At 40.4% G+C, this 27,066-nt stretch overlaps 4 protein-coding genes across 5 annotated transcripts in view; 2 read left to right on the forward strand and 2 right to left on the reverse strand.

Moving 5' to 3' along the window:
* Window positions 1–3,362, reverse strand: part of GNB4 (G protein subunit beta 4) — a 58,276-nt gene extending 54,914 nt beyond the window's left edge. The window contains exon 1 of one of the 2 annotated variants that reach the window (XM_026045132.1): window positions 3,170–3,362. The gene's annotated coding sequence lies outside the window, so the exon portion shown is untranslated. Of the gene's footprint in view, window positions 1–1,205; window positions 1,292–3,169 lie in introns of those variants that run through there. The other variant, XM_026045133.1, reaches the window with a different exon arrangement.
* Window positions 3,363–8,626: 5,264 nt separating this feature from the next.
* Window positions 8,627–17,240, forward strand: ACTL6A (actin like 6A). The gene is made up of 14 exons (XM_026045351.1): window positions 8,627–8,651; window positions 9,084–9,160; window positions 9,371–9,545; window positions 10,071–10,171; window positions 11,660–11,757; window positions 12,384–12,478; window positions 12,674–12,780; window positions 12,861–12,950; window positions 13,117–13,178; window positions 13,485–13,599; window positions 13,955–14,035; window positions 14,837–14,932; window positions 15,385–15,471; window positions 16,039–17,240. Exons 1-14 carry the CDS (start codon window positions 8,627–8,629, stop codon window positions 16,117–16,119), a joined length of 1,290 nt encoding a protein of 429 aa, XP_025901136.1. The 3' UTR covers window positions 16,120–17,240.
* Window positions 17,241–17,678: 438 nt separating this feature from the next.
* MRPL47 (mitochondrial ribosomal protein L47) lies at window positions 17,679–22,990 on the reverse strand. The gene is made up of 7 exons (XM_026045232.1): window positions 22,914–22,990; window positions 22,567–22,688; window positions 21,994–22,054; window positions 21,391–21,487; window positions 20,395–20,525; window positions 19,183–19,278; window positions 17,679–18,378 (listed from the first exon to the last, which is right to left on the reverse strand). Exons 1-7 carry the CDS (start codon window positions 22,988–22,990, stop codon window positions 18,261–18,263), a joined length of 702 nt encoding a protein of 233 aa, XP_025901017.1. The 3' UTR covers window positions 17,679–18,260.
* Window positions 22,991–23,119: 129 nt separating this feature from the next.
* Window positions 23,120–26,662, forward strand: NDUFB5 (NADH:ubiquinone oxidoreductase subunit B5). Its single transcript, XM_026045341.1, has 6 exons — window positions 23,120–23,243; window positions 23,555–23,640; window positions 24,306–24,372; window positions 25,115–25,176; window positions 25,585–25,691; window positions 26,426–26,662. The coding sequence occupies exons 1-6, from the start codon at window positions 23,120–23,122 to the stop codon at window positions 26,544–26,546; spliced, it is 567 nt and encodes a 188-aa protein (XP_025901126.1). The 3' UTR covers window positions 26,547–26,662.
* The last annotated feature ends 404 nt before the right edge of the window (window positions 26,663–27,066 follow it).

Below are 27,066 nucleotides of genomic sequence, written 5' to 3' on the forward strand. Positions count from 1 at the left end.
AAGCACAAAGCAAGGGTGAGATAGATGGATGTGCTCTCTTCTCATTAATAAATGTCACACCCATCATGACATGCAATATTTCCAGGATGCAAAGCACATAGAAGCTTTGTGTGGGCACAAAATACATTGAGCAGTAAATGGTAATTTTGGTAAGGCAGTTACTATTTTAAACATCGATACCTTGGATATTCTGCAGAAAACAATACAACAGCCTCTTTGATTGCTCCTTTTTGCCAGGCAGGAAGCATACAAACACAGGCCCTTTACCAAAAAACACACACCTGACCAAAATAATTCCAAAATATTTCATTAAAAAAATAAAAACAAACTTCAGTCATATGTTTTATAACCCAGATCACACATAAATACTTCAGAGAAGCTTCAGAGGTCATTGAGAACTTCTGAAAGACCTTTTTTTTCTTCTTTTACTAAGTAGTATTTAGGTGTCCTCACATGCCAAAAAAATAAATAAAATAAAAAAAAGAAGAAAAATAAATACAGAAATAAATAAAAATTGGGGTCCATTCTGTGAAGCACTTAACATCTTCATCTCCTACTGGCAAGATTCTGCCCAGGAAAAACCCTGCAGCTTTGCAGGCTGGAGGCTCTCTTCTCTTACTGCTCACAGGTGAACAAAGAGTTAAAATCTTTGTTGAAAAAGACTGCAAGTATCTTTTAATAGTCGTCATTTAAAGATATTGGGAATTTAACATCTTATAGGATAGGACTTAACTTCAGATTTTCATTTTTCCCCTCAATGTGGCCTGTTGTACATACACAGCACAATGAAGACTATTCAGAAATTCCCAGTTGCCTTAGAGGCAACCACAGTTAGCGTTCTGTAATCTGCATTACAACACATTGTGGTTTTTTGTTCTTAATTAATTCTTCTGAAAATATTTGGGGGATGAGTAGATGTATTTGGTGAATGCAGTAGCAGGAAAGGCTGTGGGCTTCATAAATACAAAGAGAACAAAATCCTGACCGGTTGTATACACAGCATTGCTAAGGCTTCATTGTTGAAAGTATGCACAACCCCTCTACTACTACTCATTTCAAAGTCAGTTACATGTAAATCAAAAAAAAAAGAAATATATATATACACGCGCACACACACACACACATAAATACTGATGCTCAATGTTTTGATTAAATCCAGAAAGGGCTGTTGATAAAAAGAAGTGAAGAAAAAAATCCTCACTTACCTCAGCAGTTGCACGCTGTTATTTCATACTCCGTAAACTTTCCCTCCCTGCTAACTAAATGAAAGTTCTGCAATCTTGCTGCGGGAAGAGCTCTCAAGCACATACTGCAGAACACCAAGAAAGAGAAAGCCTATGTTGTCCCTACTAGCAGGCATCTCTCCAGGGATGATTGGTCATTACCCTGGCAACCCTCACAAATGGCAAATGACGTAAAGAGAGTGGGAAAAAAGCCACTGAGAGCAGAAAGCACTATATGCATTATAGATAGTTCTGAGAATCCAGGCTCACATATGCACTAAATGGCTTCAGAAGAGCACAAGGGACCTTCCATTTTGCAGAGATGCTTGTCGAGGTGAATAAAAAACTTTCTAATTTTTTCTTAATTAAAGCACTAAGAGGATCCTCAAGTGTTTAATTGAAGCAAATTGGTTTCTGTTGATTTCAGTAATTCAGATTACTGGTTTTTATTCTCTCCTTTTTCATTTCTATTAGAAATCCCCATTAAAATAATTCACACTGGAATTCAGACATGAGTAGATTTTTTTTGTTTCACCTTATTATTACATAAAGTTACTTATTATATTAATTCACATTAGCCCCCACACCTTATTTTTTCCCTAAAAATGTATCTGTAACAAAACGTATTAGCGACATATTTGTCATTACAAATAAAAACCTTAGCAGTTGTATTTAATGTTATTAGCAGTTGCATTTAGTGGTATTGATAAGTATACTCTGCTTTTAGCATTTGTATTTAATGTTATTGATAACTATTCTCCGCCTAAAGAAGACATGCTTCTGTTTCCAGCCAAAGATCAGAAAAAACAATGACAAAGTATTTTGTTACTTTTGCACAGAGAGCTACAGAATTTTGGGTGTGGCTGTTTTTTCCAGACTAGATGGAAAGGAAAACACAAATAGGATAAAAACAGGAATTGGCTTTGAGATTCTTTAGCATCTCCAATCTTCCTGGCACTGTGAAATAAAACTCTGAAGGAATTCCAGGTCCAAACCCAAGACAAGCCTCTTCCACCCCTGCCTAAATATCCTACGTGTTAGAATCTCAGGATCAGGCAACCTTTTGCTAGCTTTTCTGTGAGGTGGATGATTTCTGTATTCCTAAATGCACATAGCCTAACTTCCAAAGAGTGTGCTGGAAAACACTAGTGCTCAGATCATTTTGTAGCCTAAAGGTGAGGGTAAGATTTCTCAGAGGGATCATGAACAGCTGAGCAAGTAACTGAACTCTGGTAGCTGTTCAGACCACTTGGCTATTATGCAAAAGTGGGAAGGGAACAGCTCTGCCATGACAACTGAGTTCTGCGCTGAACTCCTCAAGAAAGCATGTTGGATATTGTTTGAACTCTGCCCTCCTTCAAACCTGAAATGAAATAGATGTCTAAGTACCCAGCAGCTGCAACTAAGATATTTCTGTACTTGGCTGCTCACATTCAATCAGATGAAACTTTATTGGCGTGAAACCTAGCACTCCCTGAAATATAGATGCTTTCAAGTGTAGGTGTCCTTGAAGAAGAAGACAGACAGTCTTTACAAGCCCAGTTTGTCTGCCCAAGAAACACTGGAAATCTTTACCATCAGTAGTGATAAAATATTCCCACTTCACACCCAGGTCCTTTTAGAGTAAACAAACTATCAGAGGTTGGAAGGGTCTGCATAGTAAGCAAACGGAGTTGCACAGCGTATGCATCTTTTACCAAAGAAATCCTTTTACCACATGTGACCTTGTAAGTGCAAAAGGAGGAAGAGTCTGACTCGATACATGCACAGGTAAGTACATGGGCTACATCTTCAATAATGGAGTAACGGAGCTAAAAGTAACAAATCTTTATCAGAACTCACAGTCTCCTAGCCAGGGTGGTTAAACCACAGCTAACTTTCGTATAGAAAAGTACTGAAGATTATTCACAGCCGTAACATGCATGTCAGGACTCAAGGAAACTCACCATCTGTAGCTCTTCTCAAGTTCTACATTATACCACACCTTCTCCTGACAACATTTGGGAACACCAATTCCTCACAGTTTCACTTGCAGGGCAGATGTCTTAGGCCTGATGTGCCTCTCAGTTACACTTCTGCCGCACTGAAGACATCATTCCAGCATAAACATGATGGGAGAGGAGAATCAGACTCCACGATAACTGCTGAAATGGAGGGAGAAAAAAGAAAGACTAAGAATGTACATGTGATATAAAATCAGGATTCTCATCATAGTTATTAAAAAATGCCATGAACTTATTTGTTCCAAAAATTTCATCATATAATGCAAACACATCATATAATGCGAAGATCTTATCCAACAGCCCAAAGACTTTTCAAATGAATGATAATAATATAGATATGTGTCAATGCTATAACTGAGCAATCAATACTTTTGAAAAGCAGGAGCGTGACTGCCCTAGAATACTAATTTTCTGTGGAGAAATGTTCAGATAGTGCACTGCAATCCTCAGTCTCCCTATTTAAACTGGTATCTCCTGAAAAAAAATTTTTTTTCTGCATTAAACTTCATGCTGCAGAACAACTGCATAGCTCGCTCTCTGTACTCATTTTGTATGACTGATAGAACAAAATATATACTTGTCATAGTAATGACCTGAAGGAATTTAGGGAAAAAAAAAAAAAAGAAATAATCTCTTTGCATTCAAGTACATTCAGCAAATATATTATTCTCTTTCCTCAGTGACACTCAATGTAATAATTAAGTTTATAATCATCTCTCTTTTGTGATACACTAATAAAATCTAGAAAATGAGACCAGTATCCTGTTTTCTTGAAACCAAATAGAAATCATGCTACTTTTGTTTGCATTCTGAACCAACTACATTGATGCTCATCTCCAAGGTCTTTGCCTCCTGCTTTGCCTATGGCCTCTCCTGGTGGTAAAACTACCAGCAAACAGATAAAACTTGGTTATACCACAACTTCCCCTTCAAAAGACATATTTATTGATATGAATAAAAACAGTTTTCTATGGTAGAACAGACCAAGTACGCAAGTCTAGTTTATTTCAAAAAAAGATGTTAAAAACTAGCATGACTGTAAGACAGCTGACTAACATCACAGTCCTATTCACAGGACTGTATTACTTGACCGAGTAAGAAAAACGCATTAGCAGAAATGCAAATTTAGGGCTCCTCTCTCCCTAAGGAGTCAGTTAACCAGCAGACCTTTCATCTGCTTCCCTTCCTCTGGTTGCACAGTCTCATAATTCTTAAATGCACGGTATCACAGTTCAAAACTGCTAGTGAGAAAACACAGCATCCCCCCCTAGGAAGCTGGGAATAAGAATCTGAAGAGAATCTGCCCAAGAAGCAAGAGATCTGTGCTCCATGCTACCTGCTCAGCTATTATATTGAAGTCTCCAGCCCAGCAGGGGAAAAAGCGGGGAATCAAAATGCCCTGTGGGATGGTAAGGTTTACTTGATGCAAAGATCTACTGTTTATCAACACAAGCTGGCTTCACAATTGTAGGTAGCTTCGTTTGTGCAGTGCTTGTTAGGAGACAGAGTGAGCCAGCTCAGGTCTGGCCCAGCTGCCAAGCTAATAAGCCCTGCAAGAATCCGCAGAGATGGCAGAAACAGCCTGAAACGGCCAGTGCTGTCAGACCCGAGCCAAAGGAGGTATCTGTGCACAAGGCACTCGTTCAAGACGGCGACATGGACACTTAAGAGGTTCTGGCCAGACCTGGCTTAGCCCAGCACACCTATTATCTATTATGAACTATTTGTTGTACCATCCTCAAACATAAGCTCTGGCTCTGTGAGCTCGTTCCATGTTTGAACTGAACAAGGAAAGTGGTCCAGACTCCTCCAAGCTGGTTTCACAGGAACCAGCTCAAGTTCAGAACAAAATAACAGCCTTTATTGTGTTTTTTTCCCCATTCCACAGAATATCCTAGTCCCTATTATTGCAACCAGAGTCAGCTGGAATCTCAGCATACAAGGTCATTATTTTTCTGAGAACTAGTCAGGCTCCCTTCCAGTGATGGAAAGTATAATATATACTAGTATACTAATTCAGTATTATTAGTACATATTAATGTAGCACATATTCTAGGTATTTTAATGGCAAGTATCATTATCTTTTCCTTCAATCATGTTCTAAGACAAGACTGAGTCATGATTACTTTACAAAAGGACAAGTTAGACTCTAGCTCCAAAAGGGGATCCTTGGACAGACATCCCTATTACTTTCCATCTAGAATCACAGGTGGATTTCAGACCCATTTCTTCAGCATTTTATACTACTAAGTCCCGAAATCCTGTGGAGTGATTTTTAGTCCTGTTGCAAAACCAGTTTTAAAGTGTCTGCCTCTCTTCCATTTCATATGACCCCAAATCTGGCTTCCTATCTTTGAGCAAGGTACCTAAAGGTCAGATGTGACAGTGTTGAGGCCCCTTAGTGAGATTTAGCATTTAGTTGATGTTCTAGTTCTTTTTCTGTAAAATAAGGATGATAGTGTATTTATTCTCATAACATTCTCTGTAAGAAAGGTAAGTATTAAAGTTGAAAAATACCCAAATACTTTAGAATTTGAAAGTGAAAAGTTGAGAGATCATTTAAAGTTGAGTGAATGATTGCTTGCCTTTTTCATCTACAAACATTTTTATAATTCACATAAACATCTAAGATCTCTTCTGAAAGTTAGAAAAAATAAAACCTTTAGCCTCTATTTTGCAATCAAGAGGCAAATACAAAGACAGACATTATGAACAAGCCATTGTCACAGTCACTCTGCTACCACAATCTAAAACCTACCAGTGCTGACTGGTACTTGTATGGCACCGTTTAGAAGGAACAGGCCATTGGCAACCCAACATGGAGAAGTGGCCTGCAAAGAAAAAATACCATTCTGTTCCATTTTGGCTTGAAATATCCATCATTTTCTACATTGCTTTACATTACCAGAAAGGTTCGAGAACATGCTTGAAACAATTGCATCTTAATGAAGCTGAAAAAAATCAAGGCAATAACTATGAAGCTCCAGATTCTCCCAACTACTGATGATGAAATTAACTTTTGATTACTAGTAAACATCATTATTTGGTGTCTTGATTCATGGCCCACTTCTAAAATGATCCGTTTATTCCTGCATGCCAACTAATGCTAGTCTGGTTTCACCTACTCTTATGCAAACACAGGATAACCTGAAGGAATTCACTGAAATAATCCAGAGAGACATCTAAGGAAGGCTGGACTCTGCTAGGCCACCTAAAGTCTATTTTTCTATTGCCTTCTCTACTGCAGCTATTCTTTCACACCACTGTAAAGCAAACACAGTCACTGCAAAATGGTATCCATCCTGGTGACAATGTTCTGCACGCTCTTTCTACTGGTGTAAACGCCTGCAAAAGTGCAAGGCAGTGAAAAGCCAGACCTAGACAACTGCAGCCTGAATGTCGCTTCTCCAAATCCTTCTGGCTACTTGAGAATCTCCAAGATGTGGTTTCGTATCTTGTGCTCTTCAAATCCTGAGGCTTCCAGGTATCAATATAATCTCTAGTGCATGGTACTTTGTTTGCTGCTAACTCGTTTGTGTTGCTGTTCTGGGGACTCTTAGTGGCAAAGATTAGTCAAGGACAGACTCTTCCTCCCTCCCCATCACAGGCTGCCACATGCCCCCTTATTCCACCAGGCATTTTCTGCTGGCATCTCCAAAAACTTCCCTATATTGAAGAAATCCTGGAGAAAAGGAAATAAGCACAATGGTGCCTTTGTTTCTGGCATGCAGATCAACCACTAGTAGCTCTTGCCAGAACAAGATCTGGCCCAATGGGGTAATTATCATATGAATACCATGAACATTACCACAGCAGTACCTGAAGTACAAGCACAAGCTAAATGAAGATGCTCTGCTATTTTAACTCCAAATTCTCTGAACTGACTTCTCCAACAGCAACTAATTCCTCCTCCTCAAACAACTCTGCCTTGGGTGTTAGTGCCACACACTGGAAATTGTGATAATGCATTAAAAGATTTTATAAGGCAAGTTAGAGATGCATTGACTTTATCTGGCACAGTAGGGCAAAAGCAGGATTTATATCTTTCTTCTTAACTTTAGCACCTATGTTTTGTAGCTCTGTGAATTTGCAAAGTGTGGCAAAACTACAAAATTTCTTAATGGCATGACAAATTTATCCATTTTGCTCATTAAAAAAAAAAACAAAGAATCAAACTGTGTGTTAAATTAACATAATTACCCTTGAGAGCTATTATGTCTAATCATCTCCTGATTTTCTCATAACTGCATTCAAAAAAAGTCAATGTTGTTGTCTCTTGCTGCTGCATTTTGGTTCAAGAAGAGCCTTAAATGGGACTGTGAAGTCAGCAGCCCACCCTGAACCGCAGTGGGTTGGAAGCTGTAGTCAAAACCACACATTTAGCCTCCTTTTCTCCTCCACTAGCAGGAAGTTTAGTGAAAACTGTAATGAACTATGTGACTCTGAACAGCTTTACAAAAACCAGGTGCAGCAAATGGAAATCTTATGCTTCAAATATCATTGAATTTGAACAAAATGATCAGTGTAAGTTAAGAGCTACAGCGGAGACTCAAGCCATAATTTCAAAAAACAAACAACCCCATAACTTTATAAGTTACATAACTAAACTACCTAAGATGAACAGAATTCACGGCACTTTTTTTTTCTACTTAGAGACACAAGTAACACATTTTTTTCATATTTACAGCAAAATAATTGTTATCATTCACGCGACGCAGCACTTTACAAGTAAATATAAGGACAGCCAACCAAACTAAGTTGACTGCACCTAATCAGGCCACCTGAGCCCAGCACCCTCTCTGCAGGGCGCGGAATCAACACCCGCATCCCTGCGAATCCAACGTGATCCCATGGGATGCAGCAGGCCGCGTGTCCACAACATTTCAAGCCGGGAAAGCCTGGAATCTGAGCTGATTTCTCTGCTCGTTAGCTCTTAGGCTCCCCCAGCACTAACCTCCGGCTGCACTCGGGTCTCTCCTATAAGGCCCCTGCGGTTCCCACAGCCGCCCCGCTCCCCCTCCGCTCCTCCCGCTCTCCTCACAACTTCTTTCCCTCCTCGCACGCTGCACCCACACTTACTTGCTCGGTCGCTCGTTCATTCGCCCGCCTGCCCGCCCATCCACCGCTCCCCACCTCAGGATTGGCTATCCTGTGCCCTGTCCCCACCTCCAGCCGGCCGCGATTGGTTGATCCCCCCCCCAGAAGCCGTTGCGTGGGGGCGCTGCGCGGTAGGCGGGCAGGCAGCAAGCGCGCTGCCCATTGGCGGCTGGGTGGGCGGGCAGGTTAGGCTGAGCCCGCCGCGGCGCTGAGGCGGGGGAAGGTGCGCGGGGCGCTATTGTTGCTGCGGGAGCCGGCGCGGCGGCGGACACCGGAGAGCGGGCCCGGGCGGCGGCGGCAGCCATGAGCGGCGGCGTGTACGGCGGAGGTGAGTGCGGCGGCTCCGCTGAGGCAGCGGCGGCGCCTGCGATACCCCCCACCCCCCCGAGCCGCTTCCCGCCTGCCGAGGCCCCGCGGCGGCTCCCGGCCCCCTCACGGCGGCGCTGAAGGCCGCGCTGCCCCCCGGGCCGCCCCGCCGCGCTCCCTGCGCCGCCCGCGTCGCCATCCGCCGCGATGCCGCCGCTTTTTCCCTCTCCCGCCAAAGCGGCCGTGTTTTTACCTCACGCGGGGTTGCTGCCTCGTCGCCGCTGAAGCCCCTTGGCGGCTCTCCCGTGACTCGGTGTGTGAGCGGAGCGGTGTCCGCGCGCGCTGGAAACGCGCCCCGACTCGCCCGGCCTCTCTACCGGCCCGACGCGCGCGGGCCGCGCGGGCACGGTGCGAGGGGCTCGCCGCCGCTCACTGCCCCTGCCTCTGTCCGCAGATGAGGTCGGGGCGCTCGTGTTCGACATCGGCTCCTACACGGTCAGAGCGGGCTACGCGGGCGAAGACTGTCCCAAGGTGAGGTGGAAATGCAGCATAAAACGTAGAGCTGCCCCTAGGACCCTTCATGGCAGCAGTGCCTTGGAAACTCTTCTTAATAAATTTAAATGATACATTGGGGAGGGGTTATTTTTACCGTATTCGATAATGAAAGACCTGAATTTCATGAGAAATCCTCCCAGAACGTGACTAGCTTTCATGTGTGTGTCCTGAACCTTTTGCCTACAGGTTGATTTTCCGACAGCTATTGGCGTGGTGCTGGAAAGGGACAACGGCAGCGCTTTGATGGAGATAGATGGTGACAAAGGCAAACAAGGGGGCCCGACTTACTACATAGACACCAATGCCCTGAGAGTTCCACGGGAAAACATGGAGGCCATTTCACCCTTAAAAAATGGAATGAGTATGGTGCTCTGTCGCTTTCTATCTGCTCTTAAAACAGCGTTGCCTAGGCTGCAAAAAATCATAGCTTTTGCATTCAAAATTGTTGTACGTTTGAGAGTTTTGGGAGGAGGGATGTGGAGAACAGGACTTAACAAAAGTAAAAGATTTGCTCTCTCTAAACATATTTTTGATATGGCAATGATCACTTCTGTGATCACAAAAATCACAAAGGGAGGGCCAGTGGAGTTCTTTCTTAGTGATGGCTTGGATTTAAATTTTGATAAAAGAAGAAAAAGGTAATTTGTGGGAAAAGATTGGAGTCTTATTCCTGTAATGTGTATAGGCAGAGACTATAAAACGTAAGAACAGTTATCTGATACGCTAGTTGCCTAAAGCATAGCTGGTTTACGCTGTTGATAGATTTTTTTTTTTTTTTTTAGCATAATTCTTAGTATGTTATGACCATGACATTGTATTATGCATAATATTCTGCATGAAGTAGAACAATGCTTAAACTAATCCACTTGCTTCGATGTTATTACAGTTGAAGACTGGGATAGTTTCCAGGCAATTCTGGATCACACATACAAGATGCATATTAAATCTGAAGCAAGTTTGCATCCTGTTCTAATGTCTGAGGCACCAGTGAGTAAACTTTGCATTTTTGAAAAGTCATAACTGCATCCTCTTGCTGAGTTTATAACCACGTCTTGAACAAATCTGATACCTATATCTAGATTATGTGTGTTAAAAGTTAAGTAAGGAAGTTAAAACTTAACTAAGTAGTTTTAAAGAGCTTCCCTAAACTGTAAAAAGTAATCTTTTTAACAAAAATGCCTAAAAAAAACCACTCTGCTTTGAAATATTTTGGATGATAAGGCATGGAAACTATTTACCATATAGTATTTCTTTAATGTATTGAAAAGGAGCAAAAAAAAAAAAAAAAGTTTCACTTTATTTTTTTAGAATAAAAATGAAAAACTGGTAGGACAATAGAGTAACACTGAGCAAATACCATTGGAAATCTCTCACTGCCTTTAGCTTGCCAGTTAATATTATGTGACAGACAACAATACTTACAATGAAGAAATTTTAATTTGTCTCTCCATTTCTGTAAAAGGCCTTGTAATGTAAATTAAGTGAATGATTTCAGATTTCTTTAAGTACAAACAAAACCAACCACCCTGCTGACAGATTTTTTTTCATGTTTTATTGTGATTAGTATTTGAAGGACAGATCTTAACATATGAATACAAAATGTTAACATGCTGTTCTCTAGTTACATCTGACTTAAAGAAAATAATCTTTAAAGATTTTATTAATCCCTTTTTTATGATGATCTTGAGATGAATTCTTGGCTTCAGTCCCTTGGTCTTGCTAAAGTAGCTCAAAACAAAAGTGACACAAGCTCCTGCCATGATTTTCATAAACCATCTGAAAGGATGCTTGTTCTTTGATGGAGTTTGGATGAATTTTAAATGATTATTGCCTGTTTGGCTTGATGGGAGTGTCAGGAGAGGTTTCCATTAGAATTCCCCTCACAGATTTAATCTTACTTTGACTTACTGGCATAGAGGAGGATTTTGATTTTTTCAGTGATGTGCTGAATACTTGAGAGAGATCTTTACTTAATCACAAGTACAGTAGAACTGTAGGAAGAAACAGGAAAAAGATTTTCCTGAAAACAGGAGAATCTGAAGATATTTTTCTTTCAACCAGACAGGTTATTTCATGTATCTTTCCCCCATAAAATGCATGTGATACTCAATTTATATTTTTTTGGGGACCAATCCTGTAAGAGCTCTAGAAGTGTAAGGGGATCTCCAGTATAACTGTGAAGTTGTGTATCTCTTTACACTTATTGAGAAGTCCTGTATTTTTAAGCTGTTGTTGCTTCAGTTTTATGTAATAGATAAATGTCAATCTCTTTGTAATAGAACTAGAATGGAAAAGGCTCTAAGGAAGTAAAATTCTAGCAATCAGTCTATGTAGAATTTGGATTTGATTTGAAACCATGCTTCTGATAATTGTAACTATTTTATTTTGTTAGCATTGCTTGAGCATGTTCTAAGGATCCTCAGGATAAACATCTTTTTCTTTTTTAATCTCTTATTTTTTTCTTTTCCCTTCTAGTGGAATACTAGAGCAAAGCGTGAAAAACTGACTGAACTGATGTTTGAACACTACAACATCCCTGCTTTTTTCTTATGTAAAACTGCTGTGCTCACAGCGTATCCTTTGGAATGTTTTTCCTTTTTCTCTGGGGTGGGGGGAAAACAGTAAGCTTATGCTAGGTAACGTCCTGTAAAAAATATGTCTGTTTTCTTTCTAATTAATATATCTGTAAATATTTAGAGAGTAAGTTACTCATTTCAATTTCTGAACTTCCGAGCTCAGTTGGGAAGTACTCCCAGTCTCACTGTTTTCCGTGGAGGCGGTGTCTTTTCTTCACTGTAAGCATCTGAAACGGTGTTATTTAGGCTGCTAGCTATAATAATTACAGTTGGAAGTTCCCATAGCCCTAAGTTGAAATCTGTTATTATTTTAGACTTTAACATATCCTCAGCTTTGGAAACTGAGTTGGATGTACTTGAAGCTTATTGTATTATTGGAGCTTGCTTTATTAGCTTGAGTTGTCACCATTTTATGTCCAAAGCTCAAGTTAGGTTACAGATAGAAAGTACGTTCTGTTCTCTGAGGCTGGCTGTTCTTTTGTGGAAAGAAAATGCACTCCAGAAAATGGCACGTCCATTTGTAAAGCCAGGGTGTAAAACACCATGGTCTTTTTTTTTTTTTTTAATACTCAAATTTTATGGCAGGTGAACATTAAAATATTTTCCTTAATAATTCTGGCCAGTTTTGCTAATGGGCGATCCACAGGTCTCATTTTGGATAGCGGAGCAACGCACACCACTGCTATTCCAGTGCATGATGGATATGTACTTCAGCAAGGTAAAAGATCTGTGAATAACAACATTACGGTGTTAAAATAAGTTAGCTTTCTTACTATTTTTTAAGGATTTATTACTATTTTTAAATATGCCCGTGTCCTCTCAAAATAACCGGTATTCTCTGACAAATAATTCATTGGGATAGCTTACTCTGTGACTTCGTAGTTCCAGGTATTTTTCTTTTTCTGTCTTTCAGGGATTGTGAAATCGCCACTTGCAGGAGACTTTATTACTATGCAATGCCGAGAATTGTTTCAGGAGATGAACATAGAAATAATTCCTCCATACATGATTGCTTCTAAGGTGGGAAAGTCACTTTAAGTGTTAGTTTTGCAAGGGATCCTAAGCCGTTAACTGATAATCCATATTTCCTACCATCTCAGGAGGCAGTTCGTGAGGGATCGCCAGCAAATTGGAAGAGAAAAGAGAAGTTACCTCAGGTCACAAGGTCTTGGCACAACTACATGTGTAATGTAAGTAGGTCATTTCTCCTGTTATCACCCCCATCTAATGAATCCTATAAGGAAATTTTGTTTGCAAGGATGTCACGTTTTTCCCTCTAAGTCACAGAAAACTATTGTGAACATTTCTATGTCTATAATTTCATTGAACTGACTCTTACTATTCTTATCTCTGTAGTGTGTTATTCAGGACTTCCAAGCTTCTGTCCTCCAAGTGTCGGATTCAACCTATGATGAACAGTATGTCTTTATTTTCCTCCTTATAAAATTATTAATGAGTTGAGCATGTGCTTCTGGGTGGCTGTATTACAGAGGAAGGTTGCTAGATAAAATTTGTTTATTTCTGGAAGTAAGAATATGATATACATCGAGGTGATCAGGTCTTCTTGCTATTCCAAGATGCATGAAATTACAGTCAGTGTTATCAACGGTATAAATCATATCAGTCACAATGTTCTCTTAGAAAATGTAGCTTATAATTATTAAATAACTTACTGTACTATTTCTGCAGTATCTTAGTGTGTTACTTTCTGACTAATGCTCCAGGGTAGCAGCACAGATGCCAACAGTTCATTACGAGTTTCCCAACGGCTATAACTGTGACTTTGGTGCTGAGCGTCTAAAAATCCCTGAGGGATTATTTGACCCTTCCAATGTAAAGGTAAAACAACTATGAAATGTAATAATAATGTGAAGGCTTTGAATTTTATCATATGGCTTCTTTTTGTACAATGTTCTCAACTTCTTGCTTTGTTGTAATATATTTACACTGTGTGGCTCGGGCATCAGATTTACTTGTGGGGCAATATTAGAGTTGGGGTAACAAAGACGGAAATGTAGTTTGAAATGAATGGTGATGAGCTGAATAGGAAACAAGGGCTTCTTTTTTTTCCCCTTGAGAAATGTTTAGCTCCTTTGTTAGTAAATAGTACTCATTCATTCAGAGCTGTAATGTTCCTTCCTCTTTTGAAGCAATGACATGTGCATTACTAATTTTGTCACTAATTTTGTCTTAGGGTTTATCTGGTAACACGATGTTGGGTGTGAGCCATGTTGTCACAACAAGCGTTGGAATGTGTGATATAGACATCAGGCCGGTAAGTATTGGTTAGACTTGCATTATATAAAGCATTGATATTTTTGTGGCTTTTTTTTTTTTTTTTTTTTTTTAGAAGTAGAAGACTGCTGAAGAAAGCGAATTTTCTAGGATATTTAGAAACTTGCTCGAAAAATTTCTGAAGTATTACATAGTTGTATGTAAGAGCATGTAGGATTACTGTTTCTGTCCTACAAAATGCTGAATTGGGTTGTGTTTTTTGGTGTTTTTTTTTTTTTTTTTACTTTTAGTTGATGGCTCTACCTGTCACATGGTTAATATCCAGGTTTTACAGCTGGCACTGCTGAATGTGTATTGGATTACCTTCCTGTAATCACTTTATGTTCACGGATTTTTGAGGATGATAGATGTGCTTCCTAAAGATAACTTAATTGTATCTGACTTTCTGGGGGAAGGTAGAAGTGGAAAGGCTTTACAGGAAAAGTTGCTGTTTTAAATCTCGGGTCTCATTTTCTCAGGTGTCAGTTTGGATGGATTCAGATGGCCCCCTAACTCACATGTCAGTTTGGAGGAGTAGGCTTGTTCATGATTAGTGTTCACCAACTGCACTGTTAGTTGCTAAACTGTTGCCAAGCTGTTGGGTGCTGTGTCAAGTTCTCTTGAAATACTTGTTGATGCAGTTAAACAGTATTAAATTGGTAGAGGTGATATTGCGGGCGTCATGTAATGCATTACTGCTGTTAATGACATGGATTTATGTGGCATTCTACTGTATTCTGGGTTACAGTTGTTCTTAAAATGCTTTCAGAGTTAATACTGTGAGTTGTTATTCTCCTTTCAGGGCCTCTATGGCAGTGTGATTGTAGCAGGAGGAAACACTCTAATACAGAGTTTTACGGACAGATTGAACAGGGAGTTGTCTCAGAAAACTCCACCGGTAAAACAACTTAGAAACTATTACTGCTTTGCATTGCTTGTTATTTTGCTTTTCTGCTGCATATTTATGTCCCACCTTTCTAAAGAAAAGAAGAATTTCTTTTAGAAGTCCTGCTGAACTTCACCATTCATCCTTTCAGAGTGTGATTCGAAGCCCTGTAACTGAACCCAAGCAATTGTCACTGTTTCCCTGGATTGCCTCTTTCCTAAAGTGTTGCTGACTAAATTGTCACTTTGTAACAGGAATTGTTCTTCCTGGATACCACAGGCAAAACATCCTACTCATAGGAATCTGGTGTTTAATGTATTTGTAATTTAAAGTACTTGGTACTAAAGGAAATATTAAGAGCATTATACAGTATGCTGAGAACTTGCCTTGGTATAAAATGCAAGATTTCTTTAATACTCACTTTTATCTGATTGCTCTATTTTTTAATATCCTTTTCCATCTAGAGCATGCGCCTGAAGTTGATAGCAAACAACACAACAGTGGAACGGAGGTTCAGTTCATGGATTGGTGGTTCCATTTTGGCTTCTTTGGTTAGTAAATCTCTGTTACTATGTTGCTATGTGAAGGGGCAATTGGTACCCAAAAAGTTAATTCCGTATGGGTGAGAACTGAAGAGTTCATGCTGCTGAGGCAGTCGCTGTCCTGTCTGCGGTTGGGGTAAAGGGAGAGGCAAAACAAAAAAACCCTCCGAGTCATTGTGAGTTTTAAATATAAAAACTAATTATTTGTCCTCTTTGTTTTTAATGGGCAATACAAGGGCCTGAAATAAGATGTCTAGAAGTAACCAGTTCTATATGATGGAAGTACCAAACTTTTTGCTGCATCATATCCCTGAGCTTAATGGTACAAGTTACTGAACGCTGTGGTAGTTTGCAGAGACTCATTTAGCAGTATTTGGAAAAGGAGGCTGAAATTAAGATTGAGGTGCTGCGACTTGCAAACCTCAGTTTAATCACTAGCAATATCAAAGACAAAGGAAAACTCACTGAAGCAGTGAAGTCCTCTTACCCCTTTTAATGTAAGGGCTTGTTTCCTTCTATGAAAAGCTAATCACGTTTCTCTTAAGCCTTTTTTTTTTTTTTTTCTTCCCCCCACAGGGTACTTTTCAACAGATGTGGATTTCTAAACAAGAATATGAAGAAGGAGGGAAACAGTGTGTAGAAAGAAAATGCCCTTAAACGTTTTACTGTGAAAACTGCTGCTTCCTCATCACTCCTTCTCTTTTATAGCTTTAGCGTACTCAGGAATGGGATGGACTTTTTTTGTAGAAATTTTATATATTTTTTTTTTTTTGCATAATTCAAGTTCCATTTTAACAAGCTAGAAATTTTGGGAGACCTAATTGGTACTATCATAGAAAAAGGAAGTTTATGTCCTTTGTAAAGCAATAATTCATATAACAAGCATTTTATAATTTTGTATAAATGTCTATTTTATCTAATATCTTTTCCTGTGAACAGCTTTACAGGTTAGCTAATAGATAGAGGCCTAACCTTGCAAATGCCTGTGCATCAAATTTATTAAAAAACTCTTATCTAGTTTTACATTTAAGTCTTCCTCGCTGATACTTTGGCCTTAAATTCCTCTTATTTCCCTTTTAAAAATAAAATTGGCTTCCACATTTGAGCAGCTTAGTGAGTACATGCAGAGAAACAGTTTCCAACTCATTTGTTTTAAAAGCTGAAAGTATTTCTATATTTCTGATTTGCCATGGGTGATTTGTTTCAGTGCAAATTAATGAAAATGTTACATTCCAATTAGAGAATGTTATACTATGCACTGGTTTGTTAATTGTTCTGTTATGGAGCAATTTCATTTTGGTAATCAGTTAATCCTTTCCACCTCATCCGTAGGAATGTATATAATATGCTGAATGCCTTTGTGATGTAGGTGAGAAGCATCACTTCAGAGACAGGGAAGTTAAGGCAAGAGCTGCCTCTCCAAAACTAGGACAAGACTCAGAGAAGACCTCAGGATGTGGCTTGACATTTTGCAGCTCGCTGGTCCCTGAAAGGAGCAGATCCTACTTGGTTCTTGCTGGTTTGGCTCCCTCAGCTGGCTCCGAGCAGGGTAGTAAGTGCCTGTATTTTGCAAAGGGAGTGTGCACTCAGGGGCGGAGGAGGTCGGAGGGTTTCTTTTCTCAGCTGGAACTGGCTGGCAGGATGCAGCTTCGTGTTGCTATTAACCTTACTTGCTTTTACAACTGTGTGATGTTCTGTTTTGGGACACAATTAAGTTTTTGCTTAAAACCTATGCTTTAAGTTATCTTAAAAGCTTTGGAAAACCAAATAGCATATAACTGTTTTAAAAAAAATGTAAACAACACTGCTAAATTCTGGGTACCCTAAAAGACTCCTTGGTTATAATGGTGGGCTCTTTCCTTGACAATAGTTATGTGTTACCTCTAAACAATAAAATAATTTATCAAAAGTCTACCCTGATGACAATTACTTTGTTCTTGACTTTCAAAGCTACTGCCAAAACACACTTCTCATAGAGGCAAGCTTAAGTGGACCACTAGTAGCAGACACTCACCAACTATAGCCATCATAAGAGAAGAAGGCGGCTTAGGCTAGGTTGCATTCAAGCAAGATAAAGTTGGAATACTCGAATGTCAACAGTATTTGTATCTTAGTGCATGTATCTTGATTCCCTTGCAGTTTCCAATGTTTTATCACATTACATTGCAGAGAACTTTTCCTTCCAGAAAGACCAGTAGTTATGTAAAAGGTGACTTTATTATTTTGTTTTGAAGTTAAAAGTTTTCATGAAGTACATTTATCCTCCTAGTAGTAGTGAGCAGTAAGAGTTTTTACTTTTCCACCTTCCGCTCACAGAAGCTTATTACAGACTTGTACACAATGAAGAAAATGACACAAATGCATGAATTTGGCACAAGTATCTACAAATATAAAGACTCCATTTATAAATGTTCATATGCCAAATACTGAATACTTTCTAACAAGTCAGACAGAGTAGAACAAAGTGTAGTTCCTTGGAGCATGTTAAATGGGATAAATATCCCTATTTTATACTTCTACCTGGCTGAGAGCTGCTGCTTCTTACTGTTGTTATATATGTTTCACTTTTCTCACTTCTAAATTTTCAAATGCTTTTAGACAAAACTGTTAAGATAATTTTGATGCATGTTCCAAAGCTGCTCTTTAATTCTAGATTACAATTTAAATGTGGTCAAGCTTTGTGAGATAAAAGATGGATACTCTCAGGAAAGCTCAGTCAACTTGTTCACTGGTTTCAGAACTTTAATTTCATGTTCTAGTCACAGTCAAGCAAGCAGCTGCTGTGCTCTTCCAGTGTGTTACTGGCTCTGAGATGCCTCAGCAAGGTGAGGGAACTTCTTTTCTAAAACTTTCTTCCTCTTCTTCTCTAGATTTTGCTTTCTTGCTCTTCTACGTAAATTTTTTTCAAGTCTGAGCCTGAAATAAAAACATTGCAATGGTTAAATTCAAGATACTTTACTCTTTTCTAGCTTATTTTATCCAAATAGTATGCAATATTCTACTTCAGTTTTGCCAATTTGAGCTTATTAAAGATGCTGTATCTGTTGGAAATGCTACCAGATATTCTACTTGAAACTGGCTGGAATGAGGACTTCAAACCAGGATGGATACAGATTTAGCAGTCAGTGTTAAATGGCTGCAGTTTCAGGAGGTGAAGATAGGGAAGAGAAGGAGAGGAAACTAGAGTCCTGAAGACTGACTGAGGGACCGGGATATCACCAAAGGAGAGCTGGAGAAGGAGTGTAAGGCAAGTAAGGGATCATTTGAGAAGGAGAGCTGGGAAGGATTGTAGGGATAAACTGGTTTTATACCCCTAATCAAATAGAGGCTCCTAGCAAGTGCTCATTTGGGAGTTAATTTGCTTTTGAGGAGTAGAAATGTGGGGGGTTTTTTTGTTTTGTTTTTCCCTGCAAAACAATGTCTGCAGGTTTTGAATTCTTTGGGTAGTTACAGGCTTTGGGAGCACCTTAGGTGCTTCCCACGTAAAATGACTCTCAGTACCAACATGAGAGCTAGACCTCTTAATTATTATGGGAGCAGGAAAAGAGCAAATCCCCCTGATTTTTAGCTTTGTTCTGCCTTAACTTTCAGAACATTTTACAAATTTCCTAGGAAACAAGCATTGTGATTATTGAAGCCTTGATTTCAGTCTTTCAAAGCAAGAGGGGGATGATGACAGATCAGAAAATAATTTTCAATATCAGGAATAGAAACAATTACCTGAGGAAGCGTTCTACGTGAGGTAAGTAAAAGAATCTCTTCCTTTTGTATTTTTTGTTCAAGTACCATGGTATTGGCCACTCCTTGAAACTATACCTGTTCAAGGCAAAGCGATTAGACAATATTAGCTTTGCATCTTCCCTCTTGAATTGTACTAGACTTGTTTCTGCTACAGGTTTTTAATGCCGGTGTTTGAGCGTAACATGAAGTACTAAAGTGCTTCAGCAAAAGAATATTTCCCCTCTAAGCATAAGATTCCCTTATTTCTGTTTGGCTCATAGAGACTTACCTCCAGTCTCCATTGCATCCAGAGCAGGCTATTATTTATACACTGCAGCTACCTGCATGCGCTCAGAGACCCTTTTGTGTGGTGTCCACCCAGCCACTGCTTTAACTGCAGGCTGGACTTTCAAATAAGGGTCTAATCTCCTCTCTTTGTGGGCATTGTTTCCCCAAGAAAAGAGAAGCACAGAAGCGTTATCTACAGCAATATAAATCCAGGGGATTAGTATATTTGATACTCTATTATCCATATTTATTTATGGAGTGTTAAATATTTAAAAGTTATCATTACAATAACACATGCCTTTTTCTTACCTACACTTTCACTACAGAATTAAATTGCATAAAGACCACTTTAAATGCCAATACAATAAGGGTAAAACACTGCAATGAAAGAGCAGTTCCTGCCAAGGACATCAGGATCATCATTACAGATTATTTAAAGTTTCTGGACATTAAATAGTTTTAAGGTAGAAAGTTAAAATTAAGTATCTGTAAAGAGTACAGCAGCAAAAGAGCAGCAAATTCCAATGTAAATATCCTCCCATTCAGTATTTTGGGAGATGCAGGACACAGCAGTTATCCTCAGTGTGTGGATGCTGCCCTACAGCAGGAGCCTCCAAGCCAGTTCAAGCTGAGCAGTACTGCTGCTGCATGGATAGATGCTAAGGAACCACCACAGTAACAGACATCCTCTCAATAGAGAAACCATTATTTTCATAGGACTAGCTCTGTTTCATTTAAGGGGTGCAGTTTAATGACAGAATTATTTATCAGGAATTACAGCAACATAACCTATCAAAAAGCACCCAGGAGCTGACTAGTAAACATGCTTCCCTCTGCATGCAGGTTAGAACAAAAGGATGTTTTATGCTATAGACAGAAATACTATACAAAAAGTTTGAATATAAAAAAATATATTTTCCATACCAGAAGGTGCGTCCTAAGAAGTTCTGTCTCCACTCACCAGGTACTGGCTTTTCCTGGCCAGTTTGTAAAAGCCTCAAAGCATCTTCTCTTTCTCTGACAACCGTATCTATTCCTTTCATAGATTTTGCTACCTGAAAACATGAATTAGTTGCAGGATAGGCCAACAGAATACAATCTGACAATTTAAAAGAATCTCAAGTGAAGATCTTTTAAACAAAGTTTAAAAAAAAAGATATAGGTAAAATATATTAGAAATCCCATCATGCGTAACCTCACATTTATGGACTAAGTGGAACAGCTTAGCAAGGCCTACATAGCAGCTACATAAGTGTGTACTGGAGTACTACAGAGTAACTGTTTTTAAAAGCTCCCTAAGTTAAAAGGAGATCACAGATGCAATAACACACCATCTGAACATTCATTAGGAATTAGCTGCCTAACGCATGAAGACTACATGATGGCTCTAATGCTGATGCCAGAAGTACAGACAGCTCTGAGGCAGGAGAAAGGAGGAGGAGATATGTTATGCACATTCATGTCAGGTGCCCTGGGGTGCCTGCATGTTATTGTAGTTTGCACTTTAGAGCCTGGTTACAGTATTTGGGTCTGTTAGTCCGTTAGAAATAGGCACTGACCAAACTCTGACATTCAAGGTGAAGGTTTTTAAGTCTGTCATATAAGATTATTGTAACACACATTACACATAGCAATGTGTTAAACTCTCTGGGATAATTTTAATAAGCTGATTGCTAATATTTGATCCTGGTGCTGTCAAAGTATTTAACTGCTTATTGGTTGCCGCCTTCTTTTGGAGTGAGGCTCACAAAAGCAGACTTTACTTTTTCAGGTTTGGCCAAAATGAATTTGGATAAATAATGAGATATCAGAGAATGTATTATACATCCAAAAATAAGTTTCTAGAAATCTTCAAGGGCAATTTCTGGGAATGAAGGCAGTAAAATATTCCACAACTCATAGCTTATAGGAAAAGGTTACCTTTTCTAAGCGCTCTGGACTTGGCATGGGCCTGTGCTGTCGCTTTGATTCTTGTTCTAAAGTTAAAAGCATGTTTCTTTCCTTCAGTAGGACATACCTAGACGAAATACAGTAATGCTTCAAAAATAAATTCTAGATTCACTGGCAAGTATTCACACACTACTCTGTTGGATGGAGTACAGCTGTCCAACTTATAGTCACATATCCTACGCATTAGCTTCACAATAAGAACAAAAAGATCCCAGTAGGTTGGAGAGAGCCTGCAGAGGTGGGCAGGGCTCATGTACGTGTCCCTTTGTACCAACTTTTTTTCTGTGTTTTGAAAAACTCCAAAGTTCAGGATTCTACAGTATCAATCTTGACCTCTTTGCCCCAAACCTGACCCCCCTCTACGCCGGAGGCAACTCTGTCACCACCACCACCAGGTGCATTACAGTTTTCATACTCTGACTAGTACTAGAACTTAGGCTGCTCCAAGGCCAACGCAGATTTAATCGTGTGGTGCTGTACAGCAGGCAACTTACTGATTAATGCAGTCACATTTTTGTAAAAACTGCAGAGCTGCTTTAAAGAAAGAAATGTTAGTTCACTGAAGCTTCTTACCAAAGTTTGTGCAAATCTTCGCTACTCTTGCCCCTTAGCTGCTTTACATCCCATGCATCTCCTGTAAGTTACCAAAAAAAAAAAAGCACAAATCAGTCCAACAGCATTTAGTTGTTTTTCTGAAAACTTCTGAAAACATATACTTCCTATGTAGACCCTGATTGTTCAATAAATAGGACCTGCTAATTAATTTAAAATACTACCTCTTAAAAAAATTCTTGTTTATACTCAGTTTTGCTTTGAATATTCAATTGCCTGTAAGTCCTTGGCAAAGCTGTATGATTAAGTAAATAAATGAAGAGATTGTTCAAATATACTGCTGGAAAAGAAACATAAATGCATCTACGTAGAAGCTAGTACCATGTAAGGCCAAGACAGGTGATAAACCCTGAATATTTTGCTTGCATAAGCACAAAATACACAAAGTTAGTTATCAAGCATGTGGGCACATAAACATATGCGAGCAATATGTCAGTTTTATGTCATTAAGGAGCACTCTTGCGGGGAGAAGCCCAGAGCTGAGCGGGGCGCGGGCGGCCCGAGGCCGCACGGGGAAGGCACCGCGGCGCTCACCGGACTTGACGCTTTTCGCCCCCCAGTTCTCCGGGTCATCGAAGAACTCCTCGAGGCCGCGGCGGGCCGGCGTGGCGTGCACAGGCCTCACGGGGGACCCAGCGAGCGGGCCCAGCGCTGACCTGTGCAAAAAACAACGCGAAAGGGGAAAATCACGCTCTGCTAGGTGAGAACGCGCATCTCGGGTCCGTTGGTAAGGGCGCGACGCGGCCTAGGGGGCTGAAAGGGCAGGGTTGAGGGTGAACCCGGGGAGGGGGGCCGGTTCTAAGTAACGCGTGGAATGATCGCGGAATAAACACGACTGGAATAAACACGACTAGGGTTTCTGCGCCGCGGCCCGTTCGTACCCGGCGGGCGGCGCGGCCAGGCGGAGCGCGCCCGCCAGGCGCCCGCACAGCGCGCGCACCGCCATGGCGGCCGCCATGACACCCGCTGCCCCGCCGGAAGGAGGCGGGGCGCCCCGCCCGCCTCCAAGATGGCGGCGCGCTGGCTTCACCGCCCCGCCCCGGGAAGGGAGGGCTCGGCCGGTGCCGCCGCCGCGCCAGGAGCAACCATGGCGGCCGCGCTGCTGCTGCGGGCCGCGGCTGCCTGGGCCGCCCGGCGGGCTGCGGGCGGCGCCGCCGGCACCGCGCGGCTCCTGCCGCCCGCGGCGCCCGCCCGCCTGCCCGGCACCCTCGGTAGGGCCGCGGCGGCGGGGAGGAGGACGCGGGCGGGCGGGTGACCTTGGGGCGCGCGGGAGGGGACGGCGCCGCTGTGGGAACGGGGCCCTGCGCGGGAGGGAAAACCCTCCGTGCGGCCTGGAGGGGGCGGCCCGGACACCCCCTGGGAGCGGCAGCCCCCCGGGAAAACCGCCTGCTGATTGCCGGGCCGCAGCTGGCTGTTTTACCCTGCGTTGCTGTCCCCACCTCGGCTGTGTTGTGTTGGTGAGCAGGGTGCGGGCACCGAGGGCAGAGGGAAAACCGCAGAACTCCCTGGGTTTCTCTTGCAGCTCCTGTCCGGCACAGCAGCCATGGGAAGCGAATGTTTATCATCAAGGCAACGAGTTTCTATGATTCCCGGTTTCTGAAGCTGTTGGTGAGTTTAAAGGATGCATTAGGTTTGGTGTAATAAATCACCACCAAGTTATGTAGGAATGGAGATTTATGAAAAAGGTGGTTGCTACTTGTCACATAGACAAGGATTTCCAGTCATCCCTCTAAATGATTTGCTGTTTCATTGATTTATTCGGCATATGTTGTGAAATCAAGGCAGATGAAGTAAAAAGATGTAAGATTGGCTAAATGGTGGAGACTGGTGTGAGCTTTCACGTCTGTGTAATTTGCAGGTGTTTCTGTTTCTCTTCGCCTCTATGCATCTCCCCAGTTGTGGAAGTGATTATACCACCAGTGATTATATTCCTGTTACGTTATATAGTGTTACAGGGAAATGCTGAAACCCAGTATCACAAGACGCTGGGGCAGCGTTCGTGCAAAGCACTGCTGTGTGGCTGTCTTCAGAAGCTGTCCTCTCATTTGAAGGCCAAATGCTGAACCAAGTGGGCCCGTGGACTGCTACAGCATTGCTGTTTCTATGTTTGAGCTTGTTAATCAATTTTAATGCGCAGTATTACTTTATACACTACATTCCTATGCCGCCTGCAAGTACAAGTCTTAATGGTTTTTACCTAATTTTCAGACTAACTTCACCTTAATTTTGTCAGGCTACTGATTTATTTTTATATTTTTTAATCCCCCATGCAGAGGTTCTATATTCTTTTGACTGGGTTACCAGTGGCAATACTCATAACATACGTGAACATCTTCATTGGTGAGTGCTCTGTTCTGCTTAACATAAGTACACAGTGAAAATTATTAAGTGGCTGAATAGAAACTTTGCTGGGTAGAAATTCCGGTTCTTCTATGGTTTCTTCTTTAGAAGATCATGAAAGAGGTTATGTCAATAGAGAATATTCTCAGTTTCTTTGTTGTTTTTGTTTGCCTGTTGATTTTTGTAAAAGCTTTTTTTTTAATTTGGAAATTCAAATGAGTGCTCTATTTTTTCTGAACATTTAGGATTACTGAATGGTTCTACTGTATTCCAGTAAGGAGGTGTCTCTACCTGGTTTTACATATTTCTATAAGAATTCTGCATATATTGTGTGTTGTTAGCTACCCCAAAATAATGATAATAATTTCAAAAGACTAGTAATCTTTGTTTTAAATGTAGTACTGTAATAATTACTATTGAATTGATTTAGTCGAGAGATTATAGAAAAGTATACTTTCATATTTTAAATGGGCATTTGTGTGGACTTAATCTTAGTTATTTCTTCTGCATAGTTGCCAATTTTGCCCTTTGGTTATGTGATTTTAAAATCTGTGAGCTAATGTGATATACCTGGAAAAAATCAGAAGTGCATTTTTTTTTTCTGAAGAGGATTCTATTGGAGGGAACCCTCTCCTTGTGGAAGGGTTTTTTTTTTTTTTTTTTTTTTTTATGTGGAAGGAGGAATATGTAGTATTTTGAAGATTACTTATGTGAAATGTTCATCTGCTCTTTTACCTGTCAGGTGAAGCTGAGCTTGCGGAGATTCCTGAAGGTTATGTTCCAGACTACTGGGAATACTACAAAGTGAGTGTAACTTTTAGCAGAAATAGCTTTTTTTTCCAACTAGTTTGGGGAAGAAAGTGTGTGGAGTGAGATAATAGGGATGACCATATCCTCTTGTGGCAGTTCAAGGAAGTTAATTTCATTAAAATCAAAATACATTACATCTCCTCCATTAACTTGTTTTTAATTTTGCTACAGAATATTCTCCTACAGATCATCTTGGCATCAAAATAACAAAGTTAAATACAAATTTTTAGGACTATGGTCTTATAAAGAAGATGAGTATGTATTTAGCTTTACTGTAGTCATCTGAATAGCAGTAGTTGGAGTTAATCGTGTGTTTGGGATTGGAAACATGCAATGTGATTTATGCATAATAACATTTTACTTGGGAATTATGTGAATAATCTATGCTTTTATATTTGCTAGCATCCTATAAGTCGTTGGATAGCTCGTTACATCCTTGACCCTCCAGAAAAAGATTATGAGAAATGCATGGCTCTGCTTGATGTTGAAGCCAAGAAAGCTGAAATGAGGTAGGGTTAAGAAGATTTTAAAAGTGGATATATGCCATGGTTCACAGTTGTATTTTGCTTAAAATGCAGAGTTGGTTGCTGACATAATGTACCTGCTTGTCAAGCCTCACTTCACCTGGGCACTAGCTGCGCTGTCTGGTGTTGAAGCCTGTTGTCTGTTGGTGTTTTGGAGTCCCTACCTTCCTGATATTAACTTTTCCAGAACTGGAGCAATCCAGAGGCAGTCATTCAGAACAGCAGTGCCTCTCCAGAACAGTTCATGTTTGTACAGTTGCGACTCTGTGGTTGTAAATCAGGAAATGGAGAGCTCCTGTGCCTCAGCTACTCCACGTTTAAGTTTATTGAAATGTTTCTTTTGGAACCAAGATCAAGTAGGTCCAGCTACCACCATGATCGGTTTTTGTTTTCCCGTCACCTGTTTATTTTTGACTGAAAGCTGTGTCAGAAACCCATTTGCTAAGCAAGAAACTGACAGAGGTTCTGCAGATCCTTTAATTACTGTTTTGTAAAATGGTTTCCTTGGAGGGGGAAAAAAAAGAAGAAGAAACAACAGAAGAATGTATTATTTCATGTTCTAGTTGAACTCTTCATGTTTTGTTACTATGTATGTTTCGATAGTACTTTTAAATGCAGATGCTAAATTTACTGCTGTTGTCAGCAATGCACTGTTACTGCTAAGCATTATTGTCAAAAAAACACCCTATATGTTCACTGACTCTTGTTTCTTTCTAAAGGCTGATGACATTGGAGGCACGCAGATTGATGAGGGCAAGGGGAGATGGACCTTGGTATCATTACGAAACACCTGATAAAAATCTTACCGACGATTCTTTCAAATCCACACCTGACAACTAAGAAGTCCTAAGACAGTATGCGGAGTTTTAAGTGCATACCAACGAATTGTGACTGAATTATGCAATATGCATCCTGTTGTTCACTGAACTAAATAAAAATAAAACTTTTTTTGTTGATTTCAGTTATTTGAAAGAAGCTGTGGCAGCTAAGCGAGTGCAGCTGTTAAACTTATAAATTGGAGAAAAGGCCTCAGGTCATTTGGTAGCAGTGATTTCCTTTTTCCCTGGAGTATCAACATAGATGGATGGCCTAATCTGTGTGAAGCAACTTGATAATGTTAGTATCCATCATGTGATTTCTTGTACCCAAACTTCTAAGCAACAAGCAACTGTAAGGCCTTTTTTTTTTTTTTTTTTTTTTTTTTAATGTTTAAATACTCAACCTGGCCATTTCAGTTCAGACTTCCATTTCTAGCAGATCTAAAGTGGAGCCAGATACTCCCTTCATGGGAGAAAATATCTTCATTGAGGCAGGCTTAAACAAAGGCAGTGCTCTGTAACATGCGATAGCAAAATTTTAC

The sequence above is a fragment of the Nothoprocta perdicaria genome, unplaced genomic scaffold (genome assembly GCF_003342845.1).
Source record: "Nothoprocta perdicaria isolate Ctin4 unplaced genomic scaffold, notPer1 scaffold_4, whole genome shotgun sequence".
NCBI classification, from domain to species: Eukaryota; Metazoa; Chordata; class Aves; order Tinamiformes; family Tinamidae; genus Nothoprocta; species Nothoprocta perdicaria.